The following is a 24,308-nucleotide window of genomic DNA, read 5'->3' on the forward strand; positions in this document are numbered from 1 at the left end:
AAGGTCATGCATGACTATTTGAATATTTGAATATTTGTCACTATTCATCATGATTTTTTCTTTATCCAGCTAAATAAAATTCCTAAACAGAATAACAATCTGAATAACATGCCAAATACGTAAAAATTTTAACGAGACAAACTCTTTCTTTCTCTCGATTTGTAAAGCTTGTAAAGCAGCAAATACAAATGAAAATACTGCACGACTTGCCATTGTGAGTTTAATAAAAAAAAACAAAAATACAGAGAGGAAGGGAAAATGGGTTTTGGATACAGAAGAGTTTTGGGGTCAGATGGGGAAAGAGCAAGCCGAGTGAGGTTGAGATTAGGGGAAGGCAGGGATAAAGAGGGATCAGATACGTGTTTCGTGTAAAGGTGGGGATTTGGGGCAGATAAAAAGAAGTGACAAAGGGCTAAAGTCATGAGTCTGTACAGTGTCAAAGGTAACGGCCCCCCTCAGTTGATCATACAGGACTCGTAGGTGGGCACCATGTATTTGATGTTTATGAAGGCGTCCTCTCCTCCGTAGCGCTCAAACACCTCCAGAGTCTCCTGAATCAGGTCACCGATGTTCTCTCTCTTCTGCTGGCTGTAGTCGATTCCATCTCCAGAGTTGGCTGGTGACATGCAAACAGACAGACCGACTGTTAAAAAAACAAAACAAAACCACAAGATAGGTTTTATTCCAAGATATGTTTTAGCTCATTCTGGGTCAGCACATCGAGGGCAACGCCAGGGCTCACAAAGTAGCACCTGTGGCCACGCTGCAGTGCTTTGCAGCGGACTGACTCTGCAAATGCCATCCTTCCATCTGACTTCAGACCCAATGGACACACCAAATTTAATACGAGTCTCTTACGCTGTGGCCAGTTGGGACTGAACAGCAGAAGAGTTTTTAACTGTTCAGTTGAAAGTGTAATGAGGCAGCCGGCAGAGAGGAGAGCAGTGTAAAGGACAGATGAGTCAGTGAAGGCCCTGCTGTTACACAACTCTGCATCGATGCACACAAACCATGAGCAGTGACCTGGAGTCACACTCTATAGGTAAGAATGTGTGTGCACTTGTTTGATTGCTTGAGTGTGTGAATTTGCACTGGCATAAAAATCAGAGACCAACAACACCGTAACACTATCAAAATGTCCAATTTTGATTTGATGTGTGAGTATGTGTTTGCAAACAGAAGGCATAATTCAATTGTCCCCGATAACAATGCAGTAAAAAAGCTCCAGCACCTCCTCTCCCTAGAGGACACAAACACACACAGACAGTGCAGTAAAACACACAAAATCGTACAACAGAGCTCCAGCGTGCTGGGGGAACTTGTTATCGAAAAACGATTCCTGAGGTGTCCAACCTCCACTCCCTCCCTCTTCCTCCCTTTAACCAGCAGGCACGCTTAAACACACCGACACTCACACACACAAACACACAGATCAGGACTTTATCAGCACACAGCAAACTGCCAATCTCATGCCAATGCACTTGGGGCTTTAAAGACTTTTTGGAGAGTATAGAGACGGCACAGACACGCAGGTGTCCACATTTACTCCCTAAAGATGTCCTGTTGTATTTATCCATTTCCTTTCTCTTCAGGGGAAAGCATTGAATAAAGAATAACAGTGGTCATTTGATGAAAATCAATAAACCATCCAAATGAAATGAGAAGAGAAGAGTTTTGGTAAATGTACCTGTGACATGACAAATGAACAGCAGCACCTTAAATGGGGGCTTCAGCCTCATCTCACTCCTGATCAGACCAAAAACAGGGAAATACAACAGGACTCTCTCTTCTTACTTACACTCCGCTCCTTCCCTGACCGACAACCACCCCCCCCCCCGCCTTTCCACTCATCCATGGTCTCCTCATTAAAACACAAAGAGAGCCAGTCCCATAAAGTGGGCTGTTAAGCAGTAACACATCTATGATCTCAGCCTGCTGCACTTGCTTCATCGTCAAGATTCGCTCTCCTCTTTTACATGAAAGCAACGGGGGAGAGCCTTCCAGCCGTGGTTTGACCGTTGCTTAGCCTCTACACAGTGCAACTTTTTCAGCATTTGCTTTATATAGCAGCTATTTACTGTTTCATTTTGGAGGAAAAAAAGCAGAAATAACTTCATATGAGGATGAATGCAGCTTTCAATAAAAGCTCTTGTTCGTATCTAAGCTCAGACTGTTATATTCTGGAGCTACCCACTACACAGGCATCCACACCCTGCTAGTTAGAAGCAAAATCTGAAATAGCATCTAAACTACATCCATCTGTGCACTAAAACAAAAACAGCAAAGTAATCAGGGAGCCAAGAGGACACCATTATGCTGGGATGTGTGTAAACTGGGACAGTGGTGAAAAGTTAAGAATGAAGTGACAGAGGCCAGATGGTAATTGGAATCTGTTTCAGCTGACTGTGTGTGTGTGTTTTTGTACAAGTTGTGCAAGTTTGTGTAAGTTACAAAGCCCCACCCCCCCAGCCCAAAGGGAAAGCTTGGGGGGGTGGGGAGGTGCTGGAGAGGTGCAGCTTGGGAACCACCAAAGCTCAGCGCCGTTTATTGGGGCCTAGAGGGTGGGCGTGAGGGGGTCCTGGGGGGGGGGGGGGGGGGGGGCGACCTGGGGGGAGGACGGTTATGTCAAAAGGAACAGGCTAGAAGAATTTGCAATGATTCTCAATATTTAAAGAGTGCTAAAGGGAGAAGTGTGTTTAAGGAGGGATGGAGGGGGAGGCGGGTGTTAAAAGCAGTCTCTGCAAATGTCCTTCAGCAAAATAACTTTCTTTCTCTCTCTGCCTCTGTCCTTTTCCTGTCTTTTTTTCTCTCTTGCTCTCTTGCTTTCGGCAATATATGGAACCCTGGACAGAGGGAGAGCGATAGGAAAAAAAATCTTTAAAACCAATCATAATAAAAGAGTCAGCCCTGTAAACAGAGGGAAAAGGGCCCTAGCAGGAGCTGGCCGTCTGTTCCTCCGAGGAAGAGGAAGGGTCGATACACATGCAGACAGGAAAGGATTCTCAGTACAGCAACATTTGCACAGAAGTTGGAGGAAGAAAAGGAAAGTGGCACTGAATTTTCTGCCTTTCATGTATTTATCTGTCTGTCTGTCTGTCTTTTTCTTTCATTAAGGCTGGGCTTTGCCTCTTTAGGGCTCTGCTGTGATTTCTGGCAAACAACACCAGACCAACACCAAAGTACACAACAACAGCTGCAGCCTTCCTGCTACTCCACCCTGCTCTTTCTCCATCTCTCATTCCCCACGGTCCTAAACAACCTGTCTTCCCACATCAAGCTGTAGACAAGCAGTCACAGATGCAGGCAGCACTCTCTGTTTCCTCCAAACTAATGTTGCGTGTATAGGCAGTACATTGTAAGCTGTTGATAGTTGGGTCAGCTATGTGTCAGAACTCCTTGCTGTTTCAGTATTTTTATTCTGAACCTCTCTAAGAGCCGTGCTGTTAGCCCATATTAAAATCGACTGAGGCGTGCTGTATTTTTTATAATCTCCTCTCCTGCCAGGAACTGGGTGACACACACACTGCAGCAGTTTAAGGAAGTTCAGCTCAAAATTCCAGAGCTGATTTAACATAATATCAACCCACCTGCCATTGTTTCTAATCAACTTAGGTCTGATTGTGGAGGTTCCTTATGAAAGCAGCTTAGAGAGGGACCCCCCCCCCCCCCGGTGCTAACACACACACAACAAAACAGCTCTTTGTCAGTAAAGAATCAATGAATGAAAGAGACCAGTTTTTCTCTTCCTTCTTTCTTTTTTGATTTCAAAGTATGTGAGCCTCGTCCAAAAGGGGAAATAGAGGAATGTGAGTGCGATGGAACGATGATGGCAGCGCAGCTGAAGGTGTTATATGAGTCAATGTTTTGTCACTGTGACTGATCTGATCCGCACACTGAAAGATACTGCTACGGCCAGATCATTTACTCTTTTTTCATGAAGATATACACATTTTTTTCCTGATTTTACTATTGGGACTCTTAACTAATTATTTTTGTTGCAAAATCTGATTATAAACTGATTTGAGAAATGGATGGTGTGCCATGAATTTCAATACAGTGAACACAGTATATATGTGGACACTGTAAGAATCAGAGCATATGGAGCAGGAAAGAAGTGTTCTGGTGGTGGTGGTGTGTGTGTATGTCTTACAGAAGTTGTGTATGTGTGAGGAGGTGGTGTGGAGTGGATGAGACCACTGGAGGAAGCCTGTGCTTAACAGCAGGGCTCTAATTAAAAGGGCCTCACAGTTGGGTGTGGACAGGTCTCTCATAAAAAGACACACTCTGGCACAGAAGTGAGGGACCAGGTGTGTATGTGTTTGTGTTTGTGCGTGTGCGTGTGTGTGTGCGTGTGCGTGTGCGTGTGCGTGTGTGTGTGTGTGTGTGTGTGTGTGTGTGTGTGTGTGTGTGTGTGTGTGCGTGTGTGCGTGTGTGTGTTTGTGCGTGTGTGTGTGTGTGTGTGTGTGTGTGTGTGTGTGTGTGTGTGTGTGTGCGTGTGTGCGTGTGTGTGTGTGTGTGTGCGTATGAATTCTTAACCACAGGTGTCTATAAAGGGAAGACAGGAAGTCAGAGTGAAAGAAAGTATCCCAACCGCGTAACAGTGTGTGTGCGTGAAAAGATGTTATTACTGTACATGTGTGTGTGTACTGCATGTGTGTACACATATGGACACAAGTACACACATGCAAAGAGGGCGTGTGCGTGCTCCCAACTAATTACATGTGTCAAGGACAGAGAGGGTTTGAGTGTGAGTAGAAAAGCGGAGGACCTGCTGAAGAAGACAAAGCAATCTGATGCTTTGTTTAGTTAAAATAGCAATAATAGTAGCATTGGTACAATAGCACAAAACATTACTCAACAAATCATAATATTACAGTCAATGTACTGAATGTCACAAAATAGACATACTCGGGAGAAGCAGCAGCACTTCAGAACTGTGCTAAAGTAAAATACAGGTCCTCTCTTACTTTCCAGTTCTGACTTACTCTTCTTTCCCTCACACTGGTATTTCCCTCCGCCACAGTCCCCAGCCACCTATTCCCCTAATGGATAAGCCAGAGGCTGACGGATGGCACAGCTGTGGCTCACATACACGATCACAGCTACACACACACACACACACACACACCAGGAGCTAGGCCCATTCCCACTCTGTTGCTTTTCCATCTCAACCTTTGTGTGATCAATAAGAGCATTTCAGCTTAACACAGCTAGCCACAATGAGGGCAGCAACTTCTGTCACATCACAATACACTCACACACACATACATTTCCAAACAAGGCAGCAAGCAGAGAAGTAAAACAAAAGGCTTATATCCAGCAGTAGTTTATTAAACCCCCCTACTCCTATACCAGCCATCATCTGACTGCTCATGCTTACTGAAGTCTAACCTTTGCTGTAGGTCAGTGATCTCATTTTCCATGTGTTCGTCCAGCCCAGCAGTGCTCAGTCTATAGACTCGCTACAGTTCAATGCCATTTCAACCTGGAGAGAGTTGGACATCAAAAAAGCAACATGCCAAGTAGAGAAAAGTGTGTCAATGTGTGATTGCAAAAGTTAGACGGACGTAAGAAGCAGAATGTGTCGACAAAGTTGAGACAACAGGTTTCCTATTGAGGATGCTCCCGAGTTGTTAGATTCCTATTGATCTGGCTCCCACTGGCTTACTAGTCTACATCTGTATGTTGGTGTAAAGGAATTGAACTCCAATTCCACACTTCTGCCAAAATCATGTCCTTGATTGAAGTTTTTTCCCCTCCCAATACACTACTTTTCATTTCTTTTTTAATTAGCAAACTAGAACCAGCCATGACCAAGAACCATATTGGTTTGCACCATTTAGTCACAGTATCAATGCAAAAAGAGGCTCATCTGAGATGATGGATCAATGCTATTTTCATGTCTGTTATTGTTTCAATTAGCACACACAGATGATGCTCATCCCAGTCCCATCGCAGCCAGTTGATATGAATGTGTGTGAGTCAGATTCAATATGCTTGTCACAGGTCTAAAGGAATCTCATGTTATGTTCACGGGTACAGTAAGTAACACTGATGACTTGGACGAGCAGCTACTTTTTAATTATTTCCAAATTGGATTCCACATTATTCAAGTTGCCCAAGTGCATGTGTGTGTTGGCTGGCGTGAGGACTGACAGCTTTGGCTGGACAATGGGCCATTAATTATCCAGCAGCACCTACAGACCGCACATGACGCAACATCAAATATACACTGAGGATTTCACAGTGCTGCACATCGACAAGCTGCAGCTGCTGATCTTTCAAGAACAACAGAGCTTCACCCTGAAGTCTTGCTCTCACAGAGCAAACATGCCCAGCATACCACTTTGTCTCCTGAGAGATGTTTTGGATAAGTTAAGGATTATGGGCTAACAGAAGAAGTCTTCAGTGGTACTATACACACAGGCTCTGTCACTTGCAAATTAAACATATTATGGATAAACTGATTAAAAATTGTTACAAGAGAAGCTAATTCTTAATAATATTTTCCTGTCATTTTCTCCACCATTAAGGCATTTAAATGAAAAAAAAAAAAGTATTACAGCTATATTAAGGAATAAAAATCAAAGCCTTTAATACTTTAGCCTACCTCAGAGGACCTAGCCTTCCCCACCCACAGCACTTCCTCGGCTGGGAGGAGAGTGTCAGCGCTGTCAGGTGTGAGTCAATGTCGTCAGATGCGATCTCATTACGCCAGCTTACCTCAAGGTTAGCAGCAGGCTCCTGGCTAGGCACAAAATCGATCTGCACCAGGGACAGGCAGTAAAGGCCACCGCAGTGTGTAGTGCACATGAACCAAACAAGACACCATGCTTTGAAATTCAAAAGCCTAATACAGGCATAGGCAGCTAGCATGTACACAAAATACACTGCACTTTGTCACGCAGGAAGAAATCAGCAAACATCCCAACAGGAACAATATCAAGCGCTGAAATACCCTCTGATGTAAGCTGGAGCCCACAGGATATATCAGGTGTCCCCACAGTGTCCCAAAGTCCTTTGTATATACCAAACAAATGTGTCCTCAGGGCCGACAGAAGAAAGACTGTTTTATAATGTCTAATATGTTTGATGGGAGTTTAATAAGCATGGACAGGCTTTTGCATTCTTCAATCCATCAGACCATCAAAGTTGATCTCACAGTTCAAAGCAAATGTCCACAGATACATATGTTCGTCTGAAAAGGTCACAGTATGGTTGATTCCTCAGATCTCATCAAATCAAATTAGTGGCTGTCACAAAAACAGGGAATATTTTCATGTTTATTCTGGGTGGTTTGTCCTCATAGTGATGAAATTAATATTCATAAAAAACAGCTTGTGTGGTACGCCTTTGCTTTGGTACCAGGTGTCCATAAGTGGGGGATACAGGTGGCTTTGCTCAGGCTACCTACCTCCTCTTCCTCTCACTTACACATCACAATGTCTACACAGAGCATATGCTTAGGTTGCTACAAGGCAACTATACTCATTGTTTTTCATTGTTTGTTTGTTTTGTTTTGTTTTTTTTTTTAGATTTACTTTCCATGAGAAATAACTAAATTAAATAATACATATGTTGAAAACACAGTTTGGTCACAGTGTGGCTATTATGTTCTATTAACACTTTTGCAGTACAAGTCCGGATGCACAAATAGTATGATGCAGTAATCATAGTCTAAATAAGGCAAATAAAAAGATTGATGAAGTATCAGCTTAATTTCCTGTGGAGACATTTCATACAACAAAAGATAAGAAAAGGGAAAATGAAAATGAAAGCATTTGGTAACCGCGGGGCTCTAGAGATGTTGCCTGTGATGTACTTAATTTGGTTCTGAATATAAAAGAACACTGTGCATCAAGTTCACTTCATGACGTTTCATGTAAGTCAAAATATCAGATATAATGGAAATGAAGGTGTGGTAATTTGAAATCCATCAAGCCAGGTCTCCTATTCAAATTGTGCTTTGCTGATGTCAGATTCATTTCACGCTCATTGTTTATGTTAGGGGACAGTTAGCATAAAGAGACACTTGAATAAGTGATAAATGTTGAGCTATTATTGGCACAATGTAAGCTCAAACAGCAACTATGATTTGATCCATAGATAGAGATGATAAAGGGTTTACCGTGGGACAAAGGAGTGACAGAGATAGAAAAGGACAGAACAGAGTGATTATAATAAAGTGTAGGTATTACAAAACCCATCAGAGGCAGGCCCTTATGACATCTGAAAAATATGAAGACATTGATAAAACATGCTGCTGAAGGTAGAATGACCTGGACAACAAAAGGAGGAATGGAATCAGAGGAATCACTCTCGTAAAGACAGCACATGTCCAGACAGAAAATCATGTGGGCTTCAGGTGGAAAAACTGACAAAGAGGGAGAGACAGAAAGAGTAAAAAAGAATGACAGAGAGAGGAAGGAGGTCGAGCAGCGCAGTGAATTCAAAGAGCGATTCCATTTGTCCTCTTTACTCGTCACAAAACGAACATTTGAAGCGACATACTAATTTAAGTCAGTGACAAATCAAAGTCTATCACTGATATTACCCTAAAGGGTGCTGAGTATCCTCCGTGCACTTCACATTTTTGCAAGTCACTGAAGGAACCTGATTGTAGTTCAAACATCAAAGGGATAAGGTGTGCTTTAGCTCTTCAGACACAATGTATTATCTCCTCTCGCCAAAAACAGTGTCATTACTGCCCTGTGCAAAAACTGGCATATCCACACACACTATACACAGTTATGGGCTATGTGCCTAACTAATAAAATCACTTAAGTCTTCATAACCACTTTAGCCTTGGAAGCTGCCGTCAAAGGAAGGACAACCGCACAGACGCACGCACACACACACACATTCACATACAGTAATGAACGGTGAGCGGTCCAGCCCTTCCATTAGCCTAATGAAGTGGCTCTCTAAGATGGATGACATGACATCACCTCCACCACCAATCACGATATCACCCCTAAAAAACCTTCCACTAAAAGCCCCACCCCTCCCCTGGCTCACACCCCCCCTCCATTTCTCACTGCACCAAATGGACTATGAGTATCCCAGGGCCCATTCGGTCCCTTCAAACACTTTTATTGGGCTGGTTATTTATCTCTGTAATGCGATTGGCTGAAGTGGTTGCCTATGGATGCAAAGAGCTAGTAAATCACATTGGGTTGGGGGCAGCAGTGTGATTAAAAGAACTTTGGTTCAACAATGGCAATGGCACCAAGCTAAGAGTACCAAGTCCGTCTGCATTCAGAGCAGAAATGAGCGGGGTGGAGGCTACAGGAAGTCTGAGGGCAGCAGTTTCCATGGGTAAAAAAAAAAGCACACAAACGCAAATAGATTTGAAAATTCTTTTTTTTTTTTTTCGAAAGTCAAAATTTATATTTTCAACTTCTGAAAGGGAACACTGCTAGATATGCTTGAAAAATAAAACTGAATTTCTTTTCGTTTGAAGAGTTATATGCTCCTTTGTGTTATTTTGGCATTTCAATGTGGTTGGCTAACTATACAAAAAAAAAAAAAAAAAGAGGCTGTGACTGCAGGCTGCACTTGTTTGCCCCTTGTGAGCCTGTGTATGTGTGTGTCTGTCATTATGTCAAAATGATGTCCTGAGGTCCCCTTTTATAGCAGAAGCTATCATGCAGGATTTGAGTAATTTTGCATTTGTTTATGTCAGCACAGACTTTCAGCTACAAGGTCACAACTGTGAAAAGTACAGTAACAAAACTTAAAATGTGTAAAAATGTAAAAAAAAAAAAAAAAAAAAAAGAACAAGTTTGAAGACAGGCATTTTCCAACCTATAAACACTGAACACTCAAGTCATAATGTGCTGACCAGTGTAAACCCAGGACAACATTGCCTCATTTTTTAAATTATTACGGACATGACCTAAAACAAATGGACAAAATCTTCTTCTCTTCCTCCCCTCCTCAGCCATTCATTTCAGAAGGACAGAGAAAAAGTGTTTATGGGAGGAAGGATGCAGGTATAGGCATCCATAAACAGGGAGTGTTTTACAGGCAGCAGCACGACCTGAGGGCCCGTCAAGGTTTACGTGTGCCCAGGCATTTTAAAGCCAGGCCGTTTAAGTGTGGTATTTACATAAAGCAGCCAAAGCTGTCTATCTTGAGCAGACCTCACACCAGTATAGAACTGCGTAATGTTTGCCATACAATGACAAAATGAGAGTGACGCATGCAGGCATAATATCTTTCTGTATGTGGAGCGAATTGATCAAGAAAAATACTGCTGTGTTGTGAAGATTATGACAATGACAAAAAAGTAAAGCAAATATAGAACATATTACGTAATACTTTTCACCTTTGCAGTGGTGAAGTGTAATTCTTCTCTTAAGCCAATTCCTGTCCAAGTATGAAGTATGCCAGAAACCTTCATAGCACGTGCACATGCAATTAAACCCACACAGTCTCACACACTTCCAAAGTCAATTTGGCCTCTATTATCACTTTTCCACCGGCCAACACTTTCTACCTCCTGCCAGCTCTCTCCCTTTTTTCACTAGTTCTTTTTTTGCTCTTCTTACTTACCACAGAGAAAAAGGCACACAACACATGAAAACACAACAAAAAACTACGACTTGGCTGCAAAACTGCTGAACTGGACTATACACGTGTAGTCTCTGTGTTGGGGGGATATGTTTGTTTGTGCGTGCCATATTTACTTTATGTTTACTTATTAACAGATGCTGTTACCCACTGAGGGAGGTGCAGCCCAAACAGCCACTGAGGGAAACAGGAGAGCATGGATAGAAAGACAGAAGGAGGGAGGCAGCGGTGGGGGGCGCATTGAGATGTGCAGGGACAGCAGTACCAACCCAATGTGAGTCATAGGACACACTGTCAGCAGCCATCCAACATCACACACTGACTCATTACACTGGAGGAGAGGAGATGACAACAGTAGCCATGATCAAGGGGAATAGCAGAGACTCATCAGTGAGAGGCAGACAGAGACAACGCAGTCAGCAATTATGGTGGTGGCACTTCTCTCAGTCCTCCACTGACGATAGAACAAAAACTTTCAGATGCATTTAAATACACTCAAAGTAGATTTCATATTTCATTCAAAGCTTTTTATCCCATTTTTTTTCTTTCAAGCTGATTACTGATCAAATTTAGTCACACAACACAGTTTAACGATAGAATATCTTCACCATATACTTATCTTCAGTTGGCAAAATCCAGTGCAACCAGAGGAATGAGGGCTCTTCTCTCTTATCTTAACTGAACCTTAACATCTAGGTTGTTCATGTAACTTAAGGACGTTGTTTATATTCTTCTCAAAAGTGAAAACACTTATTGTATAATAATATAATAATAAAGCAGTTTTCATTTATTATTGTATATTTAAAAATTCTAATGAAGAAATAAATATTTAAATAAATAATGCAAGACAAGCCACTTGTTTTTAATGAATTAATTTGTTAAATGTTAACAGAAATGCAATACATTTCCCTAATCAAAAAAGGAAGAAATATAAAACATTTAAAAAAGAGTGATAACTGGCCACAAAAAATTTAACTAACTTGACTTGTTTTTCCACAGAAAGGAAAATTGCATGTTGATATTTCTTCTGTAAAAGCATCTAATCTACCTGAAAACACAAATAAACATGACAGCTAAAAAGAAATCAGTACCTGTTGTGTTCACAGAGAGGCAAATTTTAACATATGCCATAACAAATATCTTGCCATGTGTGTGGAAATGAGATGATGTCCTGGATTTACACACAAGAAACTCACTTTCAGTTCATTCTGTGATTGTATTACACTCTGCTGAGAATATTCACATGCTGCGGTGGTAAAATGATGAAACACACATTGGTTAGAATTTCCTCTTGCCACCTTTTTGGAAAATTGCTTAAAAATGTTCAACATATGACAGAGGGGCCTTCAGAATATAGAGGGCCTAATGTGTATGTATCGAAGTGTATGTGCACACGATATTGTGTGTCATTTGATTATGGCTTTGAGATGTGAATTAATTCAGTGTTATGTACTCCCACACCAGAAGCCTTCACATCGCATCTGTACATCACAATGCAATTTCTACACAATAGCTCTGTCCCCTGACAAATGAAGTGTTTGTCACTGCGACACGGGGTCTGTTGGCAGTCGACAGGTTTTATTCATAAGGTGTGTGTGTGATGCATGTTGGTCATGGCTAAAGGAAGCTTAGAGGTTTTCCTCATTAGAAGAGGATGTTTATGTCCATCTAGTCCCTGGGCTGAGTGCTATCCCCTGGCCAAGTGGAAAGCAGGATCATTAGGTCGGCAGAACAGGGGGCCATTTATTCGGCTCTTTTCTGGCTGTGGCTGTATTATCTGCCGTAAAGCTATTTGTCTGAGACCAGCCCAGCTACCAACATGACAGGACGGGGGGAGATGAATGATGGGCTCCAAGACACAGCCAGTTTTGCTTCGCTGACAAACTGGGGCAAGAGCTGGAGGGATGTGGCAGGAGGAACAAATAGAAAGAGCATGGGTGTAGGCAGGACAGGGAATGATCGCAAACAGGAGACACTGCGGCAGCCAGTTCGCCAGTAGGCAAAATTTACAGCACCTGTTGGCTGTGATTGATCAAAGGAATAGAGTAGAGGGTAATGGTGTGAGGCAATGGGCTAGAGGAGAGGGTTAAAACCAGATATACCAAGAAAAATAGAGTGCAGGAGAGAATGAGAGGGATATTGAGGTGGGGGATGATAAAGACAGAGTGAAAAGGAGACGGGGAGAGGAAGCACCAAGAGCAAGGAACCAAGCAAAAGGAACAAAGGAAAGTGGGAAACGAATAAAAAGAGGTCGCTGGTGCAGGAATGTGAAAGGCAAAGAAATAAAGGGAATATATATTTGTCCCCTGATGAGAGTATGTTAGGAGTCCATCTGTGGAGAAATGAGATCAGTAGCTGACTTAGTGGTAGAGGAAGACTTTGCTGCCCTGCGGCTTACACACTGACTCAACACCCTCTCTCCATCTCACTCCTTCACACTCTAGTCTCATACAACCTACACTACATTTTAACTGGTTGATTCTGTGTCTATGTTCAGGTCTGTGTGTGTGTGTGTGTTTGTGTGTGTGTGTAAGTGCACGTGTGCGCTCATGAACACAAGAAAAGTCTTATTACCTAGGCTCCGATCCCACTCCACCACTCCATCAAACGACTAGGGCAGTCTCCTCCCAACGTCTCGCCTCACAATCTCTTTTGCTCCATCCCAGCTGAGACCACAGAGGAATCTCCACACAGAATCACCCACTAAATCATCTCTCCACCAAACAAACACCTTGGCAAACACTCTTACTGGGAGCTTTCATTTCAAATCTAAACACACACAGGTCAAAGGCTGAATACACACGTGTTGTTTGTATTGGGGGGGAGTTCAAAAGAAGCCTTCTGTTTTGTCAGTGCATATGAACACTCATGAACTTCATGGAATTTATTTCCTCACTTTTTAAAGGGAAAAGTGCTCTGACCTGGATTGCATTGCATCTGCTACTCAAATGTGTTTGTTGAGTCCTCTGCTAGCTAAACTAAGGATTCACTGAACCATTAATAGATTTATGAGAAATATTTTAGCTTTTAAAACTTGATGTTATTATAATTACAGATTTTTTATTCCTTGCATTTTAAACAATTATTAGGTCAGACATGTCAACCATATTTCATTTCATAAATTTTTGGTGCAAGCCAATGTAAATTGGTGTGGTAAGCAGTGCAGCACCTACACAAATAATTTTTGATGTTATTATTAGCTTGTGTTGTAAAACTGGCTTTAATATCTGAAATTAATGATTGATGATATGTAACTTCTCAGTTAAACACCTGTGACGAGGCTCTTGCACTGTGCATATGTGTGTGTCCTTTGTGCGCATGATTACACATAAATCACCACATAAATCACAAGGTGAACCAAGACTATGCCTGAACACAAGAAACATGCTACCCCCCGCCGCCAATCCCACACACACACACACACACACACACACTTCCACACAATATTGCAGGACACCGATCTTTCTTCCCAGGAAATCCAGACGAGAAAAAGACACACACCCATGCTAGCTGCCGGTGATGTGATGACGGTGAATGCCAGAGGGGATCTAGAGGAGGGAGGACAAGAAATTGAGCCGGTGGGGGAAGGCAGATTAGAGCGCCTGGAGGCTGCTGAGGACAAGCGAGAGGAAGATGAAAGATGAAACGTGTAAGGAGAACAGCGGAGGAGTCAGGTAGTGGTTCATAGTATCTGACTGAGATTACTCTGCTGCTGGGCTTACCTGATTACAGCACATTGCTGGAGGACAATAAAAAGTAGTATGCATAACAATTGGTATGAACGGATACATAAATTCTACACAAACTGAGGGCCTGATGGTCCAATTGGGAACAGTGGCTGCAACTTGCTTTTCAAGATGGATTGTTTATATCTATAAGGACTTTTGTATTACAAAAGGCGTGTTTCAGGAGGAAGAAAACATCAGAAGTATCAAGGAGTTCACCAAAGCTTTTCCTCCCCCTCACTCTTCTCAGGTTTCAGAGCAATCACCCATAGGCTCATAGAATACGTACTCTCTCCTTGCTCAAACTTTCCTCTTGATCTATGTTTCATGCTTTGACTGCGATGTAGGAGACTAAGTCAGAGCACACAGCACTGCAGCTCTCATATAAAGTCACAAAATTATCCAAGCCTTATGAGGATGAGGAAGAGAGAACAGTTAATTAATCACTAGTGTCTCATTTTCTCTTTATAACACCCTCATTTACTCTGTGGCTCATTTTTGCACATCACTCTTCCGTGGCTGTCTTTTCTCCTTGTTAATCTATCTGAGTATACGGAGTTTGATGACAGTAGCAGAGATTGTTTTCAGTTTTCCAATAGCCGATAGCTTATTTTCTGTTAACCCTTTCAAGTGCCTGTCATGCCCATTCAGCCCTAAATGAACTGAACTTTATGCCTGAAGTTGTGGATCAGAGTCTGAAAACAGCGTCTCAGCTGAATGGTTTGTCAATTTGAGAGCACATTCTGTTATCTTGAAGAATCAGGTTTTGTTTATCAGCTTCCAACTCTGTGGTTCAAAAATTAATTTGTTTGTGATGCACCGAGAAGTTTTTCTTTTTGTGCAGAAAGCCATTTGTCTTTTAATGTATTAGTTGACTGTCTAAAAATATTTGAATAATGGCTTGGTTTTTAAACATTATATCCTTAACAATTTTTTGTAAATGTGCATGTTTTCCATGTTTATATCCTTACAATAAATATGTCGCGGTTGGGAGAAAACTATAATAGTAATAATCATAAAAAAAATCCTGAACAAAATTTATAGATGAAAACAATGAATAAATAATTTCAGAAAAAATTTTGCAGATTAATCAGCAATGAAAATAAGTGTTGTAATTGTCCCATTTCCAGCTGCACTAGTTCTTCTTCAATCTTTACCTTGACCAGTACATTGACCATACAAGTCAGTGCTTTATAAATAGTGATCTCAGGAATTTGTCCTTTGAAAGGATTATAATCTTATTTTTAAAGGACTAATCTACAGTGCCAAAAAACTTGACTTCTTTGCCCAAGAGAGAGGGACAGAGCAGTCGATTAGTCAGTTGTGGTAAAGATCATTTCTATTAATAACAAGTGGGAGCGAGCCCACGGCCGTGCTTCGGCTCATGTCCCTATGATGAATGCTTTATTGGTTGGTGTCCAATCTTTCCTGAATATTCATTATTAGCAGATAGGTTTTATGCAGTCATTGGTTTCATTTCATATAGCAATTCCCTTTCATCTATAAGGGAGTGGTACTAAATAATGAAATGGCCAGAAAATATGACATGTTTAGTGAAGTCACACACATGCAATATTGAATATATTAACTTTGATACACATCCACTGCAATAAGAGAAATTAACAGCCTGATATGGAAGTTTGCCTCTGTTCTTAACAATAGTAGTTGACAGTAGTTGTGTCTCTTATGGATCCTGTCTGTCTCCCTATCTCTGACTCTCAGCTGTTTCCAGGCACTTTGTGTCGCTCCCTCAGGAGAAAGGTTATACCGCCAATCTGCTACAGTGCAATCAGACTTGAGACAGAGCCTTGAACTACATGGCCCATGGGCCTTGTTCAGCTGTATCCTGCTGAGCAGCAGCTGGATATGGGTGTGAGTAAGAGAGAGGCAGATGCACTGGGGAAGTAAGAGTAGGAGGTGGAGAGAAGCCAGTCAAAAGTTATGAAATATGCCCCTTGAATAATCAACGCCCAAATCAATTTGTTCAACGTCCAAGAGAAGCAGGCAGACTACAGAGGCATTGGGGAGTGGGCGGTCGCTCAGCACGCATCCAAGTCCATATCTCAGACAAACACACAACAGCCAAAGAGTCTGCCTGAGTCTAGAGAAGAGATGGCCATGAGGGATGAGACTAAGGAGTGGGACACGCTGTCACACAATGACAAACACACACACATTTTATTTAGGGTTTTTTTTGACAGATATTGCAATGCTCATAAACTTCCATATTTCTGGAATCAGAGTGTTGCCAACTTGATTCAAACTTCAGACATTTTCTAACTATCCTTTTCACTCTATATAGCCACCCTGCGGATGTATGTGGACAGCCTATCAAAGCATATGAACATCTGAACATCCTGAAACTGCTCTCATATCTGTCTATTAAATATAAAGCTGCCAGCCAGGTGATGGCTCGCTGATGGTAACCTGAAGGAACCTGAAGGGCCGAAGAGAGCCGCTAGTCTGGCTCTATCCAAAAGAATCTTCAGCGCTAAAGTTCACTATTTAAGATGTACCTCGTACTGCATCTTGTTTGTTTATTATGAGCAAACATAGTCCATGGGCAAAGCAGACATTGTGTTTTCTGTATTGTAATTTTAGTATTTATTTAACAAACAAGACACAATACTTGAAATCGTGAGCTTCAGTGGTGCTGGTAGTTTCCAGTCTGCATGCTTAAGCTAGTCACAGTGAATTAGCATATTTCCCAAAAAGGAAAAGAATTCCTTTAATTACTACTGTGCTCTGAAAAGGCTGCAAGACTTTGGATCGGGGCTGCAGGGTTTTGTTCCCAATTGACACTGAGGGGCCAAGAAGCACACCAAAACATGAGTAGTCATCGAATTTATTTACAAAATTTTACAAAAAAATGGCATTTTGCCCGAATCTTTTCTCAATCAAATTGGCGTGACAATGAAGCATCAACGTGCTGAACTGAAGTAAAAGCAAGACACGGGGACAATCAGTGCAGCACAAGCTGATGCACTACTTGAAAAGGGTCTGCAGGCAGCAACTGGCCCACTTTGCCCTGTTCAATAGAGGCAGCCATTTTATGACCTCGCCTCTTGGCATTTTGAGTTTACTGTAATACTCTACTTCTTCCTATCTGTTTTCCTCTTTCTAGTAGGTCTAATATGGGGTGGAGATGGGGGGTTGGGGCAAATGCTGGCCTAACCATATTAGCAAGTATCGTATTTCTCACATTGACAAATTAATTGCAACTGAAATTAAATGAAGGAACCCTCCCTCGGTAATTCCTTAGGAAATTGAAGATGGTTTTGAGGAATGAAATAAAACAACAACTCCCAGTACATGAAAAAAAAATCTAATTACCAGCAGAGCATAATAAAGGTAGGCCAATAAATTAGGAAGAAATACAGCTGGGTAGCCAGAATCCTATAAGATATAAGAAACTGAGTAATGTGAGATGGAGAGGTTGCTGCTGAGGAAAAGGGGGAGGAAAGAGAGAAAAACATAGAAACAAAAACAGCCTGTTTTATTACAGGATGTTCTATTTTTCCTGCAGGCAATGGCAAAGCAGAGGTATGAGAAAATAATAAAAGAATGGGCAAGGGCAAGAGACGGAGAATGGGGAAGAGAGGAGAAAATAAACAGCATCCATACAGACACAAAGAAAGAGAAGGTTGGATAGAGTCGGGCAGAGTATGAGTGGCAGGCGACGGTGCGAGACTGTCTGCGCTCGGGCTGTTCAGATCCACTGACATTTACCGAGTGGCCAATCGCTTCTTGCCATCCTCCCCTTGCAAAGTTCAAACACACACAGATCCACAGAGGAAATGCTACGGCGTGTGGATTGACGCACTCTCTCACATCTGTCGGCAGGCCTCCCTTGCATCTTTGTGTGTTACAGTTGTCACTCTGTGTGTGTGTGTGCGTGTGTTCGTGTGTGTCGGCCTGGCTCAGCATGGCCAGGCTGGCAGACAGACAGGTAGGCAGAGAGGTGTGGAAATCCAGTGAGGGGAAAGGCTGCTGAGACAGGCCTAATTAGAGATGAGCAGTCGCCCAGCAGGGGAAGTCCGCACCACCACCTCCGTGCCATTACCCCCCATCTTGCTACACACAAATACACACATGCACTTAAATACTTAGTGATACTGTGGCTCACTGTTGAAGACACTGAATTCACTTCCGCTGACCTCAGTATTTTCCTTGTCCATTGGAGCAAACTAATGTCACTGCTTCTTGTTTATCTTACTCATTCCATTTCAGGCCAAATTTATATATACAGATATTATAAATGTACATATATAAATACTGTCGGCAATGGTGTCTTAGAGTCAAATCTAAGACATTGCTGTATGACATCTCAACTTCCAGGCCACCACGCCCTTCATTCGGTGCTGTAGTCACACATACTGTAGAAGGAAATAAGTAATCGATACATGGGAAGAAACAGTTGAGCACTGGGACAAAGCTTGATGTGGCTAGTACTATATATCTCACAGTAACCATGGTAATAAAGCAAGACTTCAATGAACAGCATCCATTGCAGCTGCAGGTTGGTGTGACAATAGCCTGCTGTTTAGGTCCAATAGTGCTTAATGTGGTAATGTCGTGATAAAACCATAAAAATATTGCAAGAGGACCAAATGTCTGATAAAAATATTAATCTAATGTATGTATGTAAAATACGTTAGGGCACCGCTGTTGCCCCACAACAAGAAGGTTGTGGGTTTCTGTTTGGAGTTTGCATGTTCTTCATGTGCCTGCGCGGTGTTCCTCCAGGTACTCCAGTTTCCTCCCACCGTCCAAATACATCATGTTCGGGTTAACTGGTGACTCTAAATTGTCAGTAGGTCTGAGTGTGAGTGGTTGTTGGTCTCTGTCTGTCTCTGTGTGTTGACCGTGTGATGGACTGGTGACCTGTCCAGGCTGACCCCGCCCTCACCCAGTGTGAGCTGGGATTGGTTCCAACACCCCCCGGTGAGTGAGTGTGTTAAGTTGCTAGTTTTTTAGTTTGCTAAAACCAAATACTAGTCTAACAGGAATAAAGCTGCACCTTCCCCTTTCCACCATCAGACAACCCAACCCAACAGATGGACAATCATCTGTCACCATGAAAGAGATGACATTGATGTGTTGGGATTTTTGTGATGATGATATCACCACAGACAGAAAGTGAGCAACAGCCACAATTTTGGTGTCTCTACTCATGATCTCTCCAGCTATTTTGCTTGAACTTTCTTTGTCCCTTGTCACTCTCACCCCACGTGCAGCCAGAAGCGAATCTGCTTGCATAGATGATGGTCAGCCTGCCCTCTTCATCACCTCTTAATCAGAGTGTTGGCACCAACTGGCCAGAAATGGATCAACCTCAGTGACCCCTGCTGCTGCTTTCCTTTCAGAGGTCAACCTCACATCACTGCACTGTCTCTGAGGCAGCGGCACACTCTCTTAAATGAAATCTTATTTCTCCCTCTCCCTCTTCCTGTCTCTCTCTTTGTCTTTATCTCCCTCTGGCTTGGGTATTAACCCGGGCGTGATCTTTTGCAGCTCAGACCTGACTTACTGGAGTTCTCACTCTTTATTCTGAGCACTGCTTCAGGTTTGTGCGATAGCAGACGTTAGACAGAATTTTGTACATCAGATGATATTACCAAGACCAATATTTATGAAAAATTATCAACAAAACAAACTATTCTTTTGAGAACAGGTAACAAAGACAAGTAAGTATGTTTCCCCTGACTGGATTTGACTGAAGAGTATCTATTGTTGGTGAGAGCTTTTACTTAGTGTCCAATATTAGGGTCTATATCATCCTCCAAGTGCCGGTAAACAATACAAATCAGAAAATGAAATAAATAATCATGCCTGCTATAACAAATGGCTTACTGACAAAGATGATTATAAATATTTCATTTAAGCCAGTTACTTTACCAACTCTTTGATTAATTTCATTGCAGTTAATCAATTAATAGTACCTTAATAGTACCTTAAGTGCTTCAAGTTTGCAACTAAGTATAACAGACAACAACAGTAGTTTCAAATTATCATTCTGTTATTGCCTCAGAAAGGCTCCAGAGGGCTCCTTGTCAGTTTGTAAAGCTAACAAAAATGGCTGAAATGCTTTCTGTTACATTTTCCTGCTTAAATTTGAAACAAACTGACCTAAAAAACCTACACCAGCCTTTTATTCAGAATTACCTTCATGAGGTGGTGGAAAGGTACAGAGATTTAAATAATTAGTCACAGATTCACCACAAGCAAATTTGGTAGCTTAAAAATATAAATATACCAAAAGGAATATAGTTATACATCATTTTAATAGTAAGGAGGAAGAATTTGATTATTCCAGGGCGTTAGAGGTGGTGTGAGATTTCAAAGTGTAAAAGCGTGAAAATGAAGTCCCACGTGTTTTGTTGTTTAAAAATGATGGCTCTTTATATAAGCTCGAGGATGAGAAGGCTATGGACTGAGAGCTGCAGACATACTGCAGAGGATCTCAGCACACTGACAAGTGTGCGTTCACGGTGTGTCTTTGGTTATGCTTGGCTGGCTTCATGCACATGCACACACACACACACACACACACACACAAGCTTTTATGCACGTTTTCACCTTCCTGTGTTCCATCACATGTTTGGATTTGCTTGCATATCTAGTGTGTTTTCTGTGTGTGTTACATTTTTAGAATGCAGGGAAGTGATCAGATAATCTTGTTGGCACAAGCTCACACCTGCACTGTGTACGCACCTGAAGCAGGCATCAACAATTTTGCACAAGTTTCAAGTCACAAAATATCTCTCTCTCTCTTCCTCTTTCTCTGTTTCTGTCTCTCTCTCGCAAACACAGATTCAAACGTAATGTGAAGATCTGCTTTCCTGACTCCATTTTAGAGTCACTTCCAATACGTTGCTTAATGCTTGGATTCTGAATCACTCCCCTCAGGTATGTAAGGTCTTCATTAAAACTGTGGCAATCAGAGGGGAGAAAAGTAGTGCCGAATAGATTTGAATAGAGTAGAATAGATTACTCCCCCATCTTTCACAGAAAGCTGTTTGCTGGAGTAGACACTCTCCTCCATTTTCATTAGTGGCCTGACTACTATATATTCTCCATATAATTGAGGTTGAAACCTTATGCACTGTAATGGGGCTTTCCATAACAGTCTTTTAAAAGTGAAAGCCTGCCATTCTTGGTTGCTGCTTGATATAAGCGTGTGTTGTGCAAAGTGTGTGTATGTGGGTAAGTGTATGTCCTGTTATCAACAAATCACTTCTTCTCATCTTCTTCTTATGCTACCTTTCAAAAGCAACTTTGATTAAACAAAGGCTTGTCCTCACTTTTAGGGAACCAACATCTGAAAAATTAAAGATGCAGATAAGAAATCAAATCTCGGCTTCTCTTTGTTGGAAAGATGCAGATTTGGTCTTCGTAAGCAAGACCTAGCCAAGAGTCAACAAAAACTTATGGTGGTTGGGTCATTGTCATGTGCAGCCATGCACTCAAATTTGTACAGTTGGGGAAAATAAGCATAATCTTTCTGAATCCCTTTTTACATGCTTGTTTATGCATTAGTTTAAAAGCTCTCATAATCATTGTTTTATTAGACTTCTTTTATGTCGCTTTTATGTTCAGGACTTTAATAATCTTCTGTGTTTGTTGTGGTTTTATGATAAGAAGTTTGTGCAAAAACGAGATTATAATGTTTATGATAATTTTATAAACTAGAAACCACAGTAAAAGCCTAACAGTAGGGGTTATTCCATAGCCTAGAGGTTTTAAAAACATCAGCTTTGACACATTCGCATTTCTAATCCGGCCTTTTTTTCTCTGTACACACATGACCAGGTTTCACTAATTTCTTCGTTATATTAATAGGCAGATGAGACACTCCAGCATGTTAAATCATGCATGTATTAAGTTGCAGCACATTTCTCTGTCATCTTAAATTCACCTCAGTTCCTCAATCAGACTGAGTATCTGAAAAGCCCACATACGAGGGAGACTTCAGCTGATGAAAGGTAGCAATCAGAGTCAAGACTTAAAGTATAGTCAAGGTGGTCAGCGTTATATGGGGGAAATTACTTGGCTTGAGCAATTTAAACATGGAATGAAACATTTTGACTCAGTCGTATAGCATCATTTTTCAGAGGGAGGATGGCCCCAGACTCAATCAATATTATTTGCTTTTGCTTTCTATTACAGATACACAAAAAGGCTACTATGGCATAATTTGACAAAATTACAAATTTTTTTCTTTATGAAACTGCAATCACTTAGGGGGAATAAAGTCATCTCGATGCGTCCTCTCCCTGTCTGGCCTCAGCTTGTGTTATTATCATCCACGCCTTTAAAAAAGACAAAAAAAACCCCAAAAACCTCTCCCCAGTACTATGTATCAAGCAAACCTACGTGCACTCCTCCCTGCATCTTTTACTTCCTACCTATTAACCAAGCTCGCACCATCAAACCCTCTCAAAACATGGACAACTCAGCCTCCCAAAGTTAGTGTGGGTGATTTGTTACTGTGTGTAAATCGAAATTGAAATAGCAGACTGAGTGAAAGCAGAGTCATAAATGGGAAGAAGGAGTTGAGGAGAGAGCTCTGCCAGATTCAGAGGGGGGTGGGTGGTCAGTAACATCACATATATTACATACATATAATTAAAAGCTATGTCATCACACATACTGATTTACTTCTGGGGACACAAAATAAAAAAGTGAAGAGTCAAAAGGAAGGACCAAAGTACAGACGTTGATAAAATGAATGACTCTGGCTACAGCACTAGCTGGAAATATACAACCAAAAACAACAGGTTCATAGGTCAGGGCCTCTGAGGCCCTAAAGTGGATTCAGACTGATTGCAAAATATTTTTTTGCTACGCCTATTTAAGCTGTAGCATTTTTTTAGTTTGTGAGCACAGATATTAAAGACATTAGCTCTGGGCAATGTTTATGACATGGTGTGTAAGTGGTGTAACCTTGTGCTACAGCTCAGGGTATTTCTTCTTCAAACCACTCAGGATAGAAGTAGAAGCTTCAACAACTTGAATCTTTCCAGTCACTCTTCATGCAGCCTTGCCACGTATCATGATGACCACAAGGAACAATCTCCTTTTTGAGCAAACCTTTGCTGCCCGAAAGCAGCTATCAGTATGGTTTTCTTTTTTATCAGCACCGATCTAGATGAAGCTGAAATGCCACTCGTACATGTGGAATGCTGAGTCAGACCAGAGTCCCCCTGCTCATTCTGATTCCTGTGCCAGAGTGTCTGTGTTTGCTTAAATTAATGAGCATGTGTGAATACATCTTGCTCCAGTCCCTGCAAATACATAATGTATGAGTTGACACTGTGCATGTTATTGTGTGCATGCGCACCATAGCCTGTGTGTTCCTCTACTGCGAGGTGATAATGCATCAACCTTCGACATCTCAGTCATATATGTGTGTGTGTGTGTGTGTGTGTGTGTGTGTGTGTTTGTTTGTAGCTGCAAAACCCAGTCCTCTGGGGGACCATCAGTGTGTGAGTGTTGAGGAGAATAATAAATTTGAAGAAGGCGGGGAGATGAGAAGCTGGGACCACCAATCAATCTCTCTGCTGTTTCTCAAATTAAGAGGGAGGGATGAGTGTGAGAGATGGACAGAGGGGGGAGAGAGAGGGAAAGAAAGAGAGGGACAGAAAGATGGAGATAGTGCAGAAGAGAGCGAAGGAACCAAGTGGGGTGAAAGACAGCTTAACGCTGACAGGAGTCCAATTAAGTGTCATCCCAGTGGAGGGAGCATCCCCATCTCCTTCTGCCAGAACTTTGTGGCCCCAGCTTCCAAGGACATGCTGCTTTACGTGGCATAAAATATACAAATCTCACCACCCATTCAGTACAGGCACTGAGACACACATGGCTATGCAACTTCATTAGACCACAACAACACACAAGTAACATCTTAACAGACTTGCTGCACAAAAAGACATTTGTTCATAAACATCTGCAATCGTGCACATCTCCTGAGGGGCTCAGTCTTTGGAGGACCTGAGGATGAATTGC

General features: G+C 41.8%; 1 protein-coding gene across 1 annotated transcript in view; it reads right to left on the reverse strand.

Moving 5' to 3' along the window:
- Positions 1 to 313: 313 nt before the first annotated feature.
- The window catches only part of pacrg (PARK2 co-regulated), a 117,151-nt gene continuing 93,156 nt past the window's right edge, over positions 314 to 24,308 (reverse strand). The window contains exon 5 of the mRNA XM_029494309.1: positions 314 to 616. Coding sequence (XP_029350169.1) covers positions 456 to 616 — 161 coding nt within the window. The 3' untranslated portion in view covers positions 314 to 455. The remainder of the gene's footprint in view (positions 617 to 24,308) is intronic.

This window comes from Echeneis naucrates, chromosome 22 (genome assembly GCF_900963305.1).
Source record: "Echeneis naucrates chromosome 22, fEcheNa1.1, whole genome shotgun sequence".
NCBI lineage: Eukaryota > Metazoa > Chordata > Actinopteri > Carangiformes > Echeneidae > Echeneis > Echeneis naucrates.